General features: G+C 36.7%; 2 protein-coding genes across 2 annotated transcripts in view; both read right to left on the bottom strand.

The window, feature by feature from the left end:
- Nucleotides 1-16,210, bottom strand: part of KCNU1 (potassium calcium-activated channel subfamily U member 1) — a 151,878-nt gene that overhangs the window by 37,075 nt on the left and 98,593 nt on the right. The window lies entirely within an intron of this gene.
- On the bottom strand, nucleotides 9,354-10,185 carry LOC100594261 (putative translationally-controlled tumor protein-like protein TPT1P8). Its single transcript, XM_012508362.2, is given in 3 exon segments — nucleotides 9,354-9,487; nucleotides 9,799-9,834; nucleotides 9,837-10,185. Coding segments are annotated over 3 exon segments (519 nt in total).

Raw genomic sequence — 16,210 nt, 5'->3', positions numbered from 1 at the left:
ATACAGTTTTCTTTGTGTATTGGACAAGGAACTGAACGATGAAGTGAGTTACTCTGACACTTTCAATCCTAAAATGCATTACTGAAACAAATGCAAATTTCAGACACAAGACTTTTTTTTTTTTTTCCCTTTTTGGTGGGGTATGGAGATGGGGAATTGGAGCATGAGATATCTGAAAACTACCTCCCTTTTCATTGTATTGGTCCACTTCCCAAGGTTTTATGGGATTGAGTTCAGGTCAGGATTCAACATGACATAAATGCTTTCCTTATGCAGTGGGTTGGGAGGCTTGGCCTGGAAAATTATTAACATTAATAACCCCCAAAAGGAATTGGGACTGGAAACAATAGCACCCATCAAAATGTTACTGGTGTGAGGTGCACATGTGTTTATGTATGTGAGAGAGGGATACAGGGGGTAGGTATCAAACTCTGCAGAGGCAATTAAAATAATTGCAGGGTATGTGGATATTTTAATTCTTTTCTCTAGAAATAGGAAGCTATTTGTGAAGTCTTCTTATCCATATTGCTTAGTTTCTCTGAAATCCCTGTGGCTGAATGTTGAAATGGAGTCAACATAGTGTGCTGGTGATTATGGATTTCTGAAAACATTGGAAGAACCCAGTGATGTGTTGAGGACCACAAACTTTAAAAATTTCCTCACATCTGGAAGCCATCACTGGAGGAAAGCCTGTGAATACAGGCATCCTGAGTGTTATAACATTTTACTTAGTACCAGTGACCTGTCAAGAAGCAATGGAGATAATGGAGATGGAGGCCATTTGGGATCATTCACGACATGGAGTCCTCCCGGTCTGTGTGTTACACAATGGCTATTTTTAAAAGGAGGCACGCCTTGATTAAAGATGAAAAGTTAAAATTAGAAGTCTGTTGTGGGAGGGAAAAGGTTATGGACGGTGTTCTTTAACAAGAAGATGTGATTAGTGTAGGGCTGTGACTAGGGGTGAAAGATAAGCATCAGAGTTTTTTAGTGGGCCGTAGAAGAAGTGCAGGGTGAGATAGCTTCAGTAAGGCAGGGGCACTCATGCTTAGATGTTTCCTATGCTTTAGTTTTTTAAATTAAAGGTGAATGAAAATGAAAGGGGGTAAGAAGGAGGATATTCACCCTGCTCTGTTCACCTCTAATTTGAAATGGAGTTTCTAAAGGTCATTAAGTCCTCAGCTTTCCTGATGTGTGACTCTTGGTGACATTCATATTTGGATTCCTTGAAGCTAAGACCTGTTGCATCAAGAAACTATCTAGATGTTCCACTTCTTATTCTAAAGCTCCGGAGGGAAAGAGTGGAAGTCATTTATTTCCTTGTAAATGTTTTGTACTTAGTTGCAGCCATTTATGCGGGGAGAGAAAAAGACAAACAGAGAGAGAGAGAGAGAGAATGATTCTATAAATTTTATGGGAATTTTTCTACAATAGAGAGAGGGAGGGAGAGAGAGAAAATGATTCTATAAATTTTATGGGAACTGTTCTACAATTTAAAAATCACCACCAAACATACACATACACACAGCTTTTGGCAATAAAATTCTGTCTTATGTATAATCAAAATGTCTGCACAATGGAACCACTGTGCATGCTGATGAGTGAGTTTTGACTAGGACTCTTTTGGCTATTGTCCCATAGCAAGAACAAAATCACCCCATGGTTCACCACTTGTTATAATTCAGGCAGAAGCACATGCATCTCTCTCTTTACTGATCTTGTGGAGTAAATGGAAGATGCAAAATTGTGTACTGTGAAAGTTTTTTAGGTAATCAACCTTGGCTTTTATAGACTAGAATAAATTGGCATCTGTATGAAACTATCTTAATACAAATATAAATAATATCTCACTTCCTGGTGATCAGTTTCTTGATTATTTTGCAAGAAAAAATGTTTTCCTATAATCTCTTTCTTTTTCATATCAAAAGCTCCATTGAAATAAATTCCCAATCATGTCTAAGCTCTTTTTACTGTGTGAAAAAGAAAATAAACTGCATGTTCTCTGAAATTTTCCTCCAACCTCTTCTATTTGATCATCTTAAAGGAGCGGACCTTCTTTCTCAGAGTTCCAGGGGTAAAAGTCCAACAGTAACCATACCAAATTTTAGATGTCTTAATGATTATCGCATTCTATTCTTTGATTCCTTTATCTGCTGTACTATTACTTTTTGTTTCCATGGAAAATTGAGATTATGTAATTGAGTCAATTTCTCTTTAAAAGTATTATTTACTCCTACTTTTCCCAATTTTCCAACAACCTATTAATCTAAACTCAAAACATTTATTAATAGTTTGGAATGAAAATTATTGCCTTTATCAAATTATCATAAATCTAATATTTAACTATTGTTTCTAGACATGTGATGTCATACCGTTCATCTTAACTATCTAGAACAGAGTTGACAAATTTTATTTTGCAAAAGGCTAGATATAAATATTTTAAGCTCTTCAGGCCAAGAGGCTAAATCGGTATCACGTAGGTACTTACATAACAAGAAAGAAAATAAGTTTTTATAAATATTCATTGGTGATATTTAAAATATAATAGTTTAGTAATTTAAATTTCTTAAATTATAGGCCTACGAATGAAAAAATAATTTTTAAGGGATTTTTTAAAATTGGCATTCATAGTTAATATTCTCTATAATCAAAATTAATTGCAAATGTTCATATGTTAATGTTGACACCAACAAAATTTAACATATTTTATCTTTGAAAATGTCTTTTCACACAGATAGGTACTATCAAATACCAATAGTGCTCCAAGAGCATAAGATTCTATAATAATTGAGCATATTTATTGCTTAGAAGGCATTTATAGAATTTTATTAAATTCTTCTTTTGATATGTGTCTTTCAGCATGTCATTATATTGCAGATTAATCACTTGCAATAAAAGTTTAGGTAGAAACTTCTCAATTGCATTGTTAAGTAAACTTTGAAATACAGAATTTTTTTAGCACTTGCATCAAGGTCTAAAATGACAATGCTGAAACTGAGATCAGAAAATATATCTACAGAAAATTTGTGTGGAAATAGTAATCTCATTTTTTATTTTAACTTTTGACAGCATGGGAAGTATATAAAGAAGAATGACATTAGTTGTGATTCAAAGATTGATGATTGTCATTGTAATTATTATAGTATAAGTTTCACATGTTAGCTCTGCTTTGACTTTCAATTTTAAATTCGTTAATAGAGACTATGAAACCTGCAGTGAATAATAAGTTTTGAAGTCCTTTAGTGTTTGGAAATAGTGGTTGACAGCACAGTTCTTATTCAGAAACATTTTAATCTTGATCCAGGTTTTTAAAATAACATAAAAGGCCAGGTACAGTGGCTCATGCTTGCAATCCCAGCACTTTGGGAGGCTGAGGTGGGCAGATTACTTAAGGCCAGGTGTTTGAGACCAGCCTGGCCAACATGGTGAAACCCCATTTCTACTAAAAATATAAAAATTAGCTGGGCGTGGTGGTCAGTGCTTGTAATCCCAACTACTTGGAAGTCTGAGGCAGAAGACTCACTTGAACTTGGGGGGGGGCAGAGGTTGCAGTAAGCTGAGATTGCGCCACTGCACTCCAGCCTGGGTGAGAGAGTGAGACTCTGTTTAAAAAAAAAAAAAAAAATCACAAAAAAACGTTACTGTTGTTAAGTTCTTAAACTGAAGTGTGGTAGGGTAAGTTAGGATATTCATATTTTATTTCTTACAAAACTTTATGGAACTAACAATGGCAAAGTTCATGAGAGCTAATGAAATTCACCATTGACACTTCTGGTTCAATAACTCATGGTAAATTCATATATTTTTCACAAAATACTTTCTGATGAATAACACAATAAGGACTATATTCTTTATGCATTTTACATTTTGTGAACTTTGTAAATTTGTCTAACTAAGACTGTTTCTGGTCCACATGTATTTTTGTATCAGCTGTAATACATCTTAGCAGATTCCGCTTCAGATTATACTGAATTAATATTTTCTCAACTTCTTTGAATATATTTTCACAGGTAATTGTGCCATGCAGACTATTCACAGAGGCCATTTAGGCACTTCAAACTCTGCATTGACTCCTTGAATAAACAATAACTAAGCTGTATCAGTAACATATATTAACATATTAAAAGCTGAGAGAAACCACTCACAACTATTTTCCTCATTTTTAAGTGATATTGATATTGCTTCTGATGTCTTCAATTCTTCCAGCAATGATTTTTGCTGAAAGGTTAATAGTACTAGGCAGTTTTATTTTGTCTGGATACATTTTTTGGTCTGCTGCAATCAAACACAATTTAATTGACTCACCACTAGTAAATGACTTCTCTTGCTTGGCTAACAAGTGAGTCACTCAGAAACAAACTTTGGTTGCAAATTCTGCTGTGTTAAGATGTTCTTTTAAAATTTTATAATTTTTCTAACCATGGCTTTACCATGAATTGAGAATATTGTGATAAGTGCCAAGTTTGATAATATCAACATATATTGTAGTCTTTTACCACAGCTATACTTTCATTGCAAATTAAACACAATGCTTTTGTAGGGCAAATCATATAAAAACAGGTAGTGAAGTGGATTTTGGCTTCTAATCTAGAAAGCAGCCTGACACCATTTTAAAATAGCATTTGCATAGACCAAAGATATCACAAATAGTGGCAATTGTTAATGGAAAATTTTTTCATGAATTATCTATATTGCTAACATTTTTGGATTTTTGGCTTGCAGATTAAAAGTGTCAAGTTAGAGATGAAGAAAGGCATTGCTGCAAAGAGATGGTCTTAAACCAGCTTATGGGACCATCACAAGTTTAATACGAAGATGAAAAATAACTATAAAAAGTAACTACAAGGGAGATTCTTCCAGAATGGCAGAGTTAGGGCCTTTGAATATTCACTATTCTACACAAGCAATGAGAATATTGACAAAATTTATCAAAATCAACATCTTCAGAGTTCTGGAAATAAACCAGGGACTTGAAGCAATATGAGGAGTATTTATTTAAGAAAAACGGTGAGATCTTGGTAAGAACAATAAGCTTCATGGCATTTTTGAGAAGTGCTATTCCCATTCCACTATCTTTAGTTCAACAGTAGCCTTCAAGATCAGAAACCTTACAATAAGAGTAGCTCTGAAAACTAGCAGTCTAGCAGCCACCGGAGAGAAAATAATAGATCCGAAGCTGTTAAATATCCTTATTCACAGAATATGTTACCATTTGAGCTTTCTAGCAGCTCCCTGGAAATGCACACTCACAGGGCTTATCTTTATTTGGCCTGGGAACTTTCTCAGTGGAATTTTTCTTGAGGCATTTTTAAAAAATAATCAGCAGTGATTTTTTAAAATTCCAAATATCTGAGTTATAATTAACAATGTGGCAAAAAAAAGACACATAAAAATCTTCAAAAGAAAAAGCTGGAGAATTAGAAGTCTATAGAGAGGGCCAGGTGTGGTGGCTCATGCCTGTAATCCCAGCACTTTGGGAGGCTGAGGCAGGTGGATCACCAGAGGCCAGTAGTTGAAGACTAACCTGGGCAACATGGCAAAACCTCATCTCTTCAAAATAAAAACAAAACAAAACAAAAAACAAAAAGTAGCTAGGCACGGTGGCTCACACCTGTAATAACAGCTACTTGAGAGGCTGATTCAGGAGAATTGCTTGACCCCAGGAGGTGGAGGCTGCAGTGAGCTGAGATCGTGCCACTGTATGCTGTCCTGGGTGACAAAGCAAGACTCTGTCTCAAACAAAACAAAAGAAAATAACAGACTTCTATAGAGGGTATTAAAAGGTTTTGAAACATTCACTGTAGGAAACTAAATAAAAATAAAACCATGTGCATGTGCAGAGTTGTAAATACACCCAGGGGAAAAAAAAACCTAAGATATTCCTAAACTCTTCTGGCTGATCTTGAGACTGCACAAACCAAAAATGAAGGCTAAGGCAAAGATGTAAACTGCTAAAATGTCAAAGGAATTACCTCAACATGCACACAGAATCCCTTGGCAAATATAAGAAGACTTATCAGTCCAAGGCATTTAAGGAAATCTCAGTGCAATCATTAGCTGACCATAAAGCTAAGTGAGTAGAGATTTAAGTGTCAATATACAATAAAGCATAGCAAAATAGTTTTTAGATTTGTCATATAATATTATTTAAAATGCCTGGCTTTCAACAAAAAATTATGAGACACAAAGACAGACTAAGTATGGAACATACCTGGCGGGGGGCGGGGGGTGGGAACACCAATAGAAACTGTCCTGAAGGAATCCCAGACATTGGACTTTCTAGGCAAAGATTTTATAAGAGCCATTATAAATATATTTAAAGAACCAACTGAAACCATTTTTAAAGAACTAAAGAAAAGTATGAGAACAATATAGCACTGAATACAAAATATCAATGAGGAGATAGATTATAAGAAAAAAACAAATGGAAATTCTGGAGTTAAAAAGTACAATAACTAAAAAGAAAATTTTAGTGGAGGAGCTCAACAGCAGATCTGAGTTGGCAGAAGGAGGAATAAATGAGCTTGAATATAAGTCAATGGAGATAATGCAGTCAGAAAAATAGAAATAAAAACCTATTGAAGAAATATACACAGAGGCTTCAGAAAACTGTGGGACATCATCAAGTGTATCAACATACACAAAATGGGAGTTTCAGAAATAGGGAAGAGAGATAAAGAAGAAGAAAGAATACTTAGATAATGGACATGAATTTTACATATTTAATGAAAACATTAACTTACATATCTAAGCAGCTAAAGGAAGTTTAAGCAGAGTAATCTCAAAGAGATTCAGACCTGGATATATCATAATCAAATTGTTCAGAGCCAAGGGCAAATAGGAATCTTGAAAGCAGCAAGTAAAAAGCAACTCAGCATCTACAAGGGATCCTTAATGAGATTAACAGCTAATTTCTCATCAGAAACCATGAAAGCCAGAAGGCAGTGGAAGAACATATATAAAGTTTTCAAAAAAAAAGACTTATCAGTTAAGAATTCTATATCCAACAAAGTACTATTCAAAAATGATGAAGAAATTGAGACATTTTCAGATGAAGAAAAATGGCCAGAATTGTTGTTTGCAAACTTTTATTACAAACAATACTAAAGAGTATTACAATTCCTTTAGGCTGAAATGAAAGGATGACAAACATTAACTTGCATCCACATTAAGAAATAGAGTATCAGTAAAAGTAATTACATAGGTAAATAGGAAAGATAGTATTATCTCTCTATGCATCCGTCCATCCATCCATCCATTCTTCCATGCATCCATCCATCCTTTCGTATTATCTTGTCTGACTTAAAATACAAGTTTGCAAAGCAATTATAGGATTGTGTTGATGAACGTATAATATTGTAAAGATGTAATTTGTATGATAATCATAGCACAAAGGTGGGCAAAGAAATAGAGCTACATGGAAGTAAAACAGTTATGTACTAGTGAAAATAAGATAGTATTAATATGAACTATATTGCTATAAGTTGTTAATTGTAATCTCCAAGGCAACCATTAATAAAATAAAAATACTCTAAAAGAAATCACAAGAGAATTAAAATGGTACAATAGAAAATATCCATTTAACAATAAGGCAGTAATGGTGGAATAGATTAAAAACAGACAACAGACATATAAAAAAAATACCAAATGGCAGACTTAAATGCTTCATTATTCATAATCAATTTAGGTACAAATAGATTACACTAATAAAAATACAGAGGTTATAATAATATTCATAAAATATGTATTTCATTTACAAGAGACAGAATTTAGATTCAAAGCAAAAATAGGTTGAAAGTAAAAGGATGGAAAATAATGGCATGAAAATAGTAATTAAAGGAGAACTGTAGTGGCTATACTAATAATAAACACAATAGACATCAAGAAAAAAGGTACTAAATATAAGTGTTAGCCTGATTTATCTTTCTTCATTATTTTATTTTTAATCTGTCCAAATATTTATATTAAAAGTATATTTCTTATATACAGCACATGCTGAATCTTGTTTCTTTATCAACTCTAACAATAGCTGTCTTTTAATTGTATTTATGCCACTCATATTGAAAAGATTATTGATACAGTTGGATTAATGTCTACCACATTTGTAACTGTTTTCTAATTTGTTACATTTGTTCTTTCTTTCTTGTCTTCTCTGGTTTTGATTGAGCATTTTATATTATTTCATTTTTATCTCTTTTTTAGCACAACACAACACTTATATTTATTTTTTTAAATTAGGAGTTGACCTCAAATTTTCAATATATATTTTTAACTGATTTAAGTTTCTCTTTGAAAAACACTACACTGCCTGATGTATAGTGCACGTAGCTTATTGCAGAGTATTTCCAACTCATCCTTTCCATCTCTTATGATGCTGCTGTCATTCATTTCAAGTATCTAGGTATATTGGTCACCTCATACAATTTTACTATTAATATCTTAAACAGTTATATTTTAAGTCAATTAAAAATAAAAAAATTCAATTCATTTATTCTGTCTTGAATATTCTTTATATAGATCTCACTTTCTGATCTATATAATTTTCCTTCTGCCTGAAGACTTTCTTACCATCTTTTGACATTTCTTGTAGGGTAAGCCTGCTGGTGATAAACTGCCTCAGTTTTTGTTTGAGGAAGTCTGCCTGTTTCCTTCAATTTTGAAGAAAAATTTTACTGCAAATAGGATTTTAGGTTGATGGGGTTTATTCTTTCAATACTTTCACTCCACTCTGTTCTTACTTATGGTTTCTGACAAAAAGACAACTATAATTATTTTCTGTGTTTCTCCATGGACAAGATGACTTCTTTTTAATTTGGGTTCTTTTGTAATTTTCTTTCTTTTTTTTCTTAGCAGTTTGAATATGATAGGTATATATTTTGTTATGTCTCCTACCTGTTTTCTGAGCTTTCCAGGTCTGTGGGTTGGCATCAATTTTGGAAAGGTCTATTACTTCAAACATTTCTTCTTCTCCATTTTTCTTTCTCCTCCTCATATTCCAGTTATGCATATATTCACATTTTAAATTTGTCCCACTTTCTTTTGATATTGTTCTTATTTTTTATTCTTCTTTATGGCCTTTTATATCAGTTTGGAAAATTTCTGAAGATGTATCCTCAAGAGTATTTATTCTCTCTCTTTCTTAGTTTAAATGCATTTTATTTTCAGACAATCCACACAACAAGTTTTTTTTTCCTTAAAAGTGATGCCTCCACACCAAATAAGTCAGAGTCAAAACAATTAAAAAGCTCAAGATGACATCAGTCTCATTTGTCTTAATCTCTGGTGTTGTGTTGATGACAAGTGGCAGCCAGTTATGATGACAGGTGATAGATCCAAAGTAGTTACCAAATTTCTTAACATCTTTTAATTTCTAAACCATTCTTTAAAAAATCATATATAGGGTCATACTGACCATCCTTATGGTAGTTCAGCAGAGCAACCACGCCAGGTGGATTTAGGTTTTCACCAATAAAGAACTGGTAGTTTTGCTGGGCATGTGGCTCATGCCTGTAATCCAAGCACTTTGGAAGGCCAAGGCAGGTGGATCACTTGAGGCCAGGAGTTCGAGATCAGCCTGGCCAACGTGGTGAAACCCTGTCTCTACTAAAAATACAATAATTAGCTGGGCATGGTGGTGCATGCCTGTAATCCCAGCTACTGAAAAGACTGAGGCAGGAGAATCACTTGAACCAAGGAGGCAGAGATTGCAGTGAGCTGTGATTGTGCCACTGCACTCCAGCCTGGGTGACGGAGCGAGACCCTATGTCAAAAAGAAAAAAAAATGGAACTAGTAGTTTTTGAAATTAACAAAGATGTGCTTCATTTGTTCTTCATTCCTGTTATAAAAGGTTTCACTCTTTCTGGTCTCTGTTCTTCAAGTTTTTGTTTGATTGATTTCATGTAATCTTTGATATACTTCTTGTAGGCTTCTTTTGTGAAGCTGCTTTCCTGCAAGTGATGGTTTGTAACAATATCAACACCAGTGATTATCGTGCTTTCAGTTACTTCACCCTCAGTACTTTCAGAGGAGGAATTTCTGCCAATGAGTGAGTCATCAGTGTTCCCTGTTGTCTTACTGACCATCTTCTGCTCCACTTCCAGGCACAGCCCATTTGTGATCTCCCAGATCTTGTAAATGTCAGAGAACATCTCACTGTGGCTGATGAGGTCCTGGAAGATAATCATGATGGGGCTGAAGGGAGATGAAGGTGGCACTAGCTTAGCAGAAGCCTGGAGTTCAGAGCATGGTGCAGCCAGAGTGGTGGTGTGCGGGAGGGAGGAGTGGGAGGAAAAGCTACTCTCCTTTTCACACTGTCCAGTCTACTGGTGAGCCAATCAAGGCATTTTCTATTTCTGTTACTGTGGTTTTGATTTCTAGTATTTCCTTTGATTATTTCTTAGGATGTCTACCTCTCTGCTTACATTGTCCATTTGTTGTTCCATGTTGTCTATGTTTTCTATCAGAGTCTTTAACATATTAATCATGCTTATTTCAAATCCTGATAATTCCACATTGGTATCATCTCTTAGTTTGTTTCTGTTACTTGGTTTTTCTCCTCTATAAAATAAAAATAAAATTCTAAATACCCCTTTCCCCGACCAACTGAACAGACTCCCTCTTGGACAAGGGCACCCCAGAGAAATCCTTTAAAACTGAGTTCCCAGCCATGATAGGGGAGGAGATTAGATGAGCCTCGTGATACCCCCTTCCTTTCTATTGTTTCAACATAACTACTGACTAGTATTAATGTTAAAATAGAGATTATAAGACTGACAGAACAGACACTTTGTGGCAATAAGATACCAAATTATAAAAGGAACTTATGGCCATTCTAGGCAAGGGTTAAGTCATGTACCCTACACTTAAGAAATAAATGACATTCTAACTGCCACAAAGTTTTTTGTTTGTTTCTCTAGCAGCTAAACAAGCACTGACCTCAAGATGAGCGATATTAAAACAATTTGTAGTTCACCACCACATTCTGACTAACTGATCTCTGTTCTACCAGCCATAACTACAGCTTTTATTGGACAAGAGACTGATTTCAGCACTTTCTACAGATAAGAAGACCATCAACCATGGATTGGTTCTGGCCGGTTTCCAGAAGATACACTGTTACATGCCTTCATGCCCGGACAAGGCATTTTGATGTTTAGGGCCTAGTTGTGATACCTTTAAATGTCTCATTTCTCCAAAAAAAAAAAAAATACAAATGGCCAATAAACACGTGAAAAAATGCTCAACGTTTTCAGAAAAATGCTCAACTAATCACCAGATAAATGCAAATTAAAACCACAATGAGATATCACCTTTACTCCAGCCAGAATGGCCATTATTAAAAGTCAAAAAACAATGGATGTGGTGAAAAGGGAATGCTTCTACACGGTGGGTGGGAATGTAAATTAGTACAATCTGTATGGAAAACAGTATGGAGATTTCTCAGAGAACCACAAGTAGATCTACCATTCAATTCAGCAATCCCACTACTGGGTATCTACCCAAAGGCAATAAAAGTTACTATGTCAAAAAGACACCTGCACACATATGTTTATTGCAGCATAATTCAGAATTGTAAAGATATGGAAACAACCTATGTGCTTATCAACTGATGAGTGGATAAAGAAAATGTGGTATATATACAACCATGGAATACTACACAGCCATAAAAAAGAACAAAATAATGTATTTTGTCACAACTTGGATGAAAGTAGAGTCCATTATTCTAAGCAAAGTAACTCAGTAATGGAAAACCAAATACTGTATGTTTTGACTTATAAGTGGGAGCTAAGCTATGGGTATGCAAAGGCATACAGAGTGGTATAAGGGACACTGAAGACTCAGAAGGGGGACATTGGGAGGAGGATGAGTGATAAAACACTACATATTGGGCACAATGTATACTGCTTTGGTGACAGGTACACTAAAATTTCAGACCTCACCACGATGCAATTCATCCATATAACCAAAAAACCACTTGTACCCCTAAAGCTGACATTAAAAAAAATTAAGTCTCCACCCCAAGGTAAACATGGGTCTTATGTTGCATGCATACTCATAGCTCTTCCTGTAACCTGTTGAATACGTATGTTTTGCCAACCTGTTCAACAAAAAGCTCCTACCTCAACCCCTTCTCCTTTGAAATTCCTGTTTCTGGTTTTTTTCTGGAGGCACACTTCCCAGCTTGTGGGATGGCCACCTTACAGGCTGTAACCTTTTACAAGAAATAAAGTCTCCTTTCCGAATTTATAAATGGTGTGGTTTTAAATTGAACATCTCAGAGAGAGTTTTGTTTTGTTTTTGGCTTTTTGCATTCTTTGCAATTTTGTTTTACAATAGGATATGTTGTATTGGATAACAAGAACTGAGGTAAACAGGTGTTCAGTGTGAGGTTTTATGTTAATCTAGCTAGGAATTGCACTGTTTGCTGTAGTTGTAGTTTTCAGAGGCTCTAAATTCCTCTAGTGTCATTGCTTTTGTCTACTTCATTGTCTTTGGGTTTTCCTAAGAACTCCTTCTTGAATAAGCCGTACCTTGCACCTCTTTCAACTATAATTCACTTTTGTGATACTGAAGCCCTGTTGGTGTGGTGGTAATGTGTAGGATACAGGAAGATTATATGATTGTATGATGAAGTCTCAGATTTTTAGTGGGTCTGTTTTTGGAGGCTGTGACCATCAGCATGGATCTTAACTCCCCATGTTTCTCCTTTCTTCTTCAGGTGATACAGGGGTAGAGTAGGAGACATGCCATTCCCTCAGCTGAGGCAAAGCCCTGGGAAAGTATTTTTTCCCTGGAGAGCAGGTCCTTGTAATGGAGAGTGCTCTGATTGTATTTCTTTTTTCCTTTTTCTTTTTTTTTAGACAGAGTCTTGCTCTGTCTCCTGAGCTGGGGTGCAATGGCACAATCTTGGCTCACCACAACCTCCACCTCCTGGGTTCAAGAGATTCTCCTGCCTCGGCCTCCAGGGTAGCTGGGATTACAGGTGCCCACCACCATGACCAGTTAATTTTTGTATTTTTAGTAGAGATGTGGTTTTGCTATGTTGGCCAGGCTGGTCTCGAACTCCTGACCTCAGTTTTTTAAATTTTTTTAATTTGAGACAGAGTTTCGCTCTGTCGCCCAGGCTGGAGGGCAGTGGTGCGATCTCACACACTGCAACCTCCTTCTCCTGGCTTTAAGTGATTCTCCTGCCTCAACCTCCCCAGTAGCTGGAATTACGGGCACCCACCAACATGCCCTGCTAATTTTTGTATTTTTAGTAAAGACGGGGTTTCATCATGTTGGTCGGGCTGGTCTTCAACTCCTGACCTCAGGTGATCCACCCACCTTGGCCTCCCAAAGTGCTAGGATTATAGGCATGAGCCATCGTGCCTGGCCTCTGGTTGTATTTCACAATCGTTACTCTTTCTCTCACCCTGCCAGAGTCTCTGAGGGACTTTTTCTAGGCCTTTCATTGGAAAAATCCTGGAACCTGGTAGGACTTCTGAAGGCAAAACCCTCCAAAGTGTGCCCCCAGGAGTTTCTCATTCTATACCTTATCCACACTCAGCCTCTAGTAATTTATCCCAGTTATCATGTAAATATTCCTACTAGTTTACAGCCTCAGTGCTTCCCCCAGTGAGCAGATCTCAGCTGCGATTCTCCACATTTCTGGATTTTGCCCTATAACCTCAGTTTCATTGATGGGCCAAGAAAAGTCTCTAATTTTCAGTTTGTTTAGTTTTTTTGTTATTGTAAGGACAGGAGTGATGACTTCAAAAATCTTTACGAGCCAGAGTTAAAACTGGGAATTCAACCGCAGCTTTCCTTATTCACTAAGACTGCTTCTCCCAGGCCACAGAAACAGGAGGCTTGGTTTTCTTTCTTTTTTTTTTCCTGTTTTTTATTTTTATTTTTTATTTTTTTGAGATGGAGCCTCACTCTGTTGCCCAGGCTGAAGTCCAGTGGCTCAATCTTGGCTCATTGCAACCTCCACCTCCCGGGTTCAAGCGATACTACTGCCTCAGCCTCCAGAGTAGCTGGGAGTACAGGTGTGCACCACTATACCTGGCTAATTTTTGTACTTTTAGTAGAGACATGGTTTCGCCATGTTGGCCAGACTGGTCTGGAACTCCTGACCTCAGGTGATCCACCCACCTCAGACTCCCAAAGTGCTGGGATTACAGGCATGAGCCACCATGCCCGGTTATTGGTTTTCAAATGTGGTTCACATCACGGCATACCCCCGCCATGCATTTAACCTGAAAACTCCCCTTTCAGTAATTAAATACACTTTCTTCACGGGTCATTATGATGTGATTTATGACATATGTGTAATTGTCAGAATTACTGTGGGTAATTAAAATATGAAGTGAATGCTGCCAGAGGCTTCAGTCCCTCTCAATGTCCTCATTAAAAATCAGGAGCTGACCAAATTATAAATAGACTGGTTTGCACAAGTTCCCAGCAAAACCTAATTATGAAACTTATCCTTATTCTATCAGAACTCACTCCATTAGTCATGCAAATTCTGAAAATGATTAAGTTATTTTATGTGCCGGAATTGTGGAATTAATAATAAAGAGGTAGGTAACAGTAATTAGCCATTACTATGAAACTTCATTATCTCAGGTCACTCTGGGTCAAAGTTGCATGTCTTCCCAACCCCACACCCAACACACTGAAAAGGCATCCCTACCTTTCAGATAGTTTAATACATGAATTAATGGTTTTAGTGAATTTATGATAACTTTTTAAAATTGAAAGCTAAACTAGGAGAAGGAAGAGGATTTATGAACTCTGCATGAGGTAGTATTTTGCAACTGATTGGACACAGATATTTGGCAACTATAATCAGCAGAAGTCTTTTTTTTTTTTTTTGAGACAGGGTCTGGCTCTGCCATCCAGGCTGGAGTGCAGTGACATCATCTCAGCTCACTGCAGCCTTGACCTCCTGGGCTCAAATGATACTCCCACCTCAGCCTCCCAAGTAGCTGGGACTACAGGCATGAGCCATCACACCTGGCTAATTTTTGTGTGTTTTTTTTGTTTTTTTTTTTTTTTGTAGAGACAGGGTTTCACCATGTTGCCCAGGCTGGTCTTGAACTCCTGGGCTCAAGTGATCCTCCCACCTCTGCCTTCCCAAGTGCTGGGATTACAGGCGTGAGCCATGTTGCCAAGTCAGTGGAAGTCTTTCCTCCCAGAAAAGGCAAAGCACAACAAGGAGAAATTAGTTACCCTGAGGTTGTTTCTGGATATGACAGCGGGAACAGGAGTAAATGATAAAGTTCAAAGCTTAGATGATTATGTCTCATTTTCTCTGTAATTTCACAGATAGGGGATTTAGCCTGGAGAGAATATATGACTGCCAGTTACTAAGAAAGCCAGACATCAAGCCTAGTGCCACATGTCTCTTCTTTAAAGCATGATAGGCCACCAACTGAAGAGGAAATTGGTGAGCATCAACTTTCTCAGCATGGTGAGAGAACATTGATGGCTGGTTCACGCTAAACGTCTAGAGGAAAGAAAAGGTAATTCACTGATTGTTCAGCTTGGTGAATTATAACCTCTCATGAGAAAAGAAAATTACTATGTGGAAACACAGACATCATGATGCTTATTCAGAAGATGCTAAGAACTTCGATGACTCATTCAATATATCTTTGTAAAAGTAAATAAAATGCAAAAGATAAGGAAGGCAAAAAAGAGATGGATAGAAAAGGAAGGGAAGGAGAAGAAAGAAAAAAGAGAAATTTTATATTTTATAGATTGATGCAATATTTAAGAGTTAAACAAATGTGGCGGCTGGGCCTGGTGGCTCACGCCTGTAATCCCAGCACTTTGGGAGGCCGAGGTGGGAGGATCACCTGAGGTCAGGAGTTCAAGACCAGCCTGACCAACATAGAGAAACCCCATCTCTACTAAAAACATAAAATTAGCTGGGTGTGGTGGCGCATGCCTGTAATCCCAGCTACTCAGGAGGCTGAGGCAGGAGAATCGCTTGAACCTGGGAGGAGGAGGTCGCAGTGAGCTGAGATCGTGCCACTGTACTCCAGCCTGGGCAACAAGAGCAACTCTATCTCAAAAAAAAAAAAAAAGTGAAATGTTTATGGATCAGCCTATGGGGGCTCAGTGCTGCCAATTTGGTGAGGACGATGGGGTTTATGCAAATGTCCTTTTGTAGAGGCAATGAGAAAAAAGAGGCAGAGAAGGGGCCAGAGGTATCTCTCA

Source organism: Nomascus leucogenys, chromosome 8 (genome assembly GCF_006542625.1).
Source record: "Nomascus leucogenys isolate Asia chromosome 8, Asia_NLE_v1, whole genome shotgun sequence".
Classification (NCBI taxonomy): Eukaryota; Metazoa; Chordata; class Mammalia; order Primates; family Hylobatidae; genus Nomascus; species Nomascus leucogenys.
The sequence above is the reverse complement of the archived record's forward strand: the minus strand, read 5'-3'. Positions and strand labels throughout refer to the sequence as shown.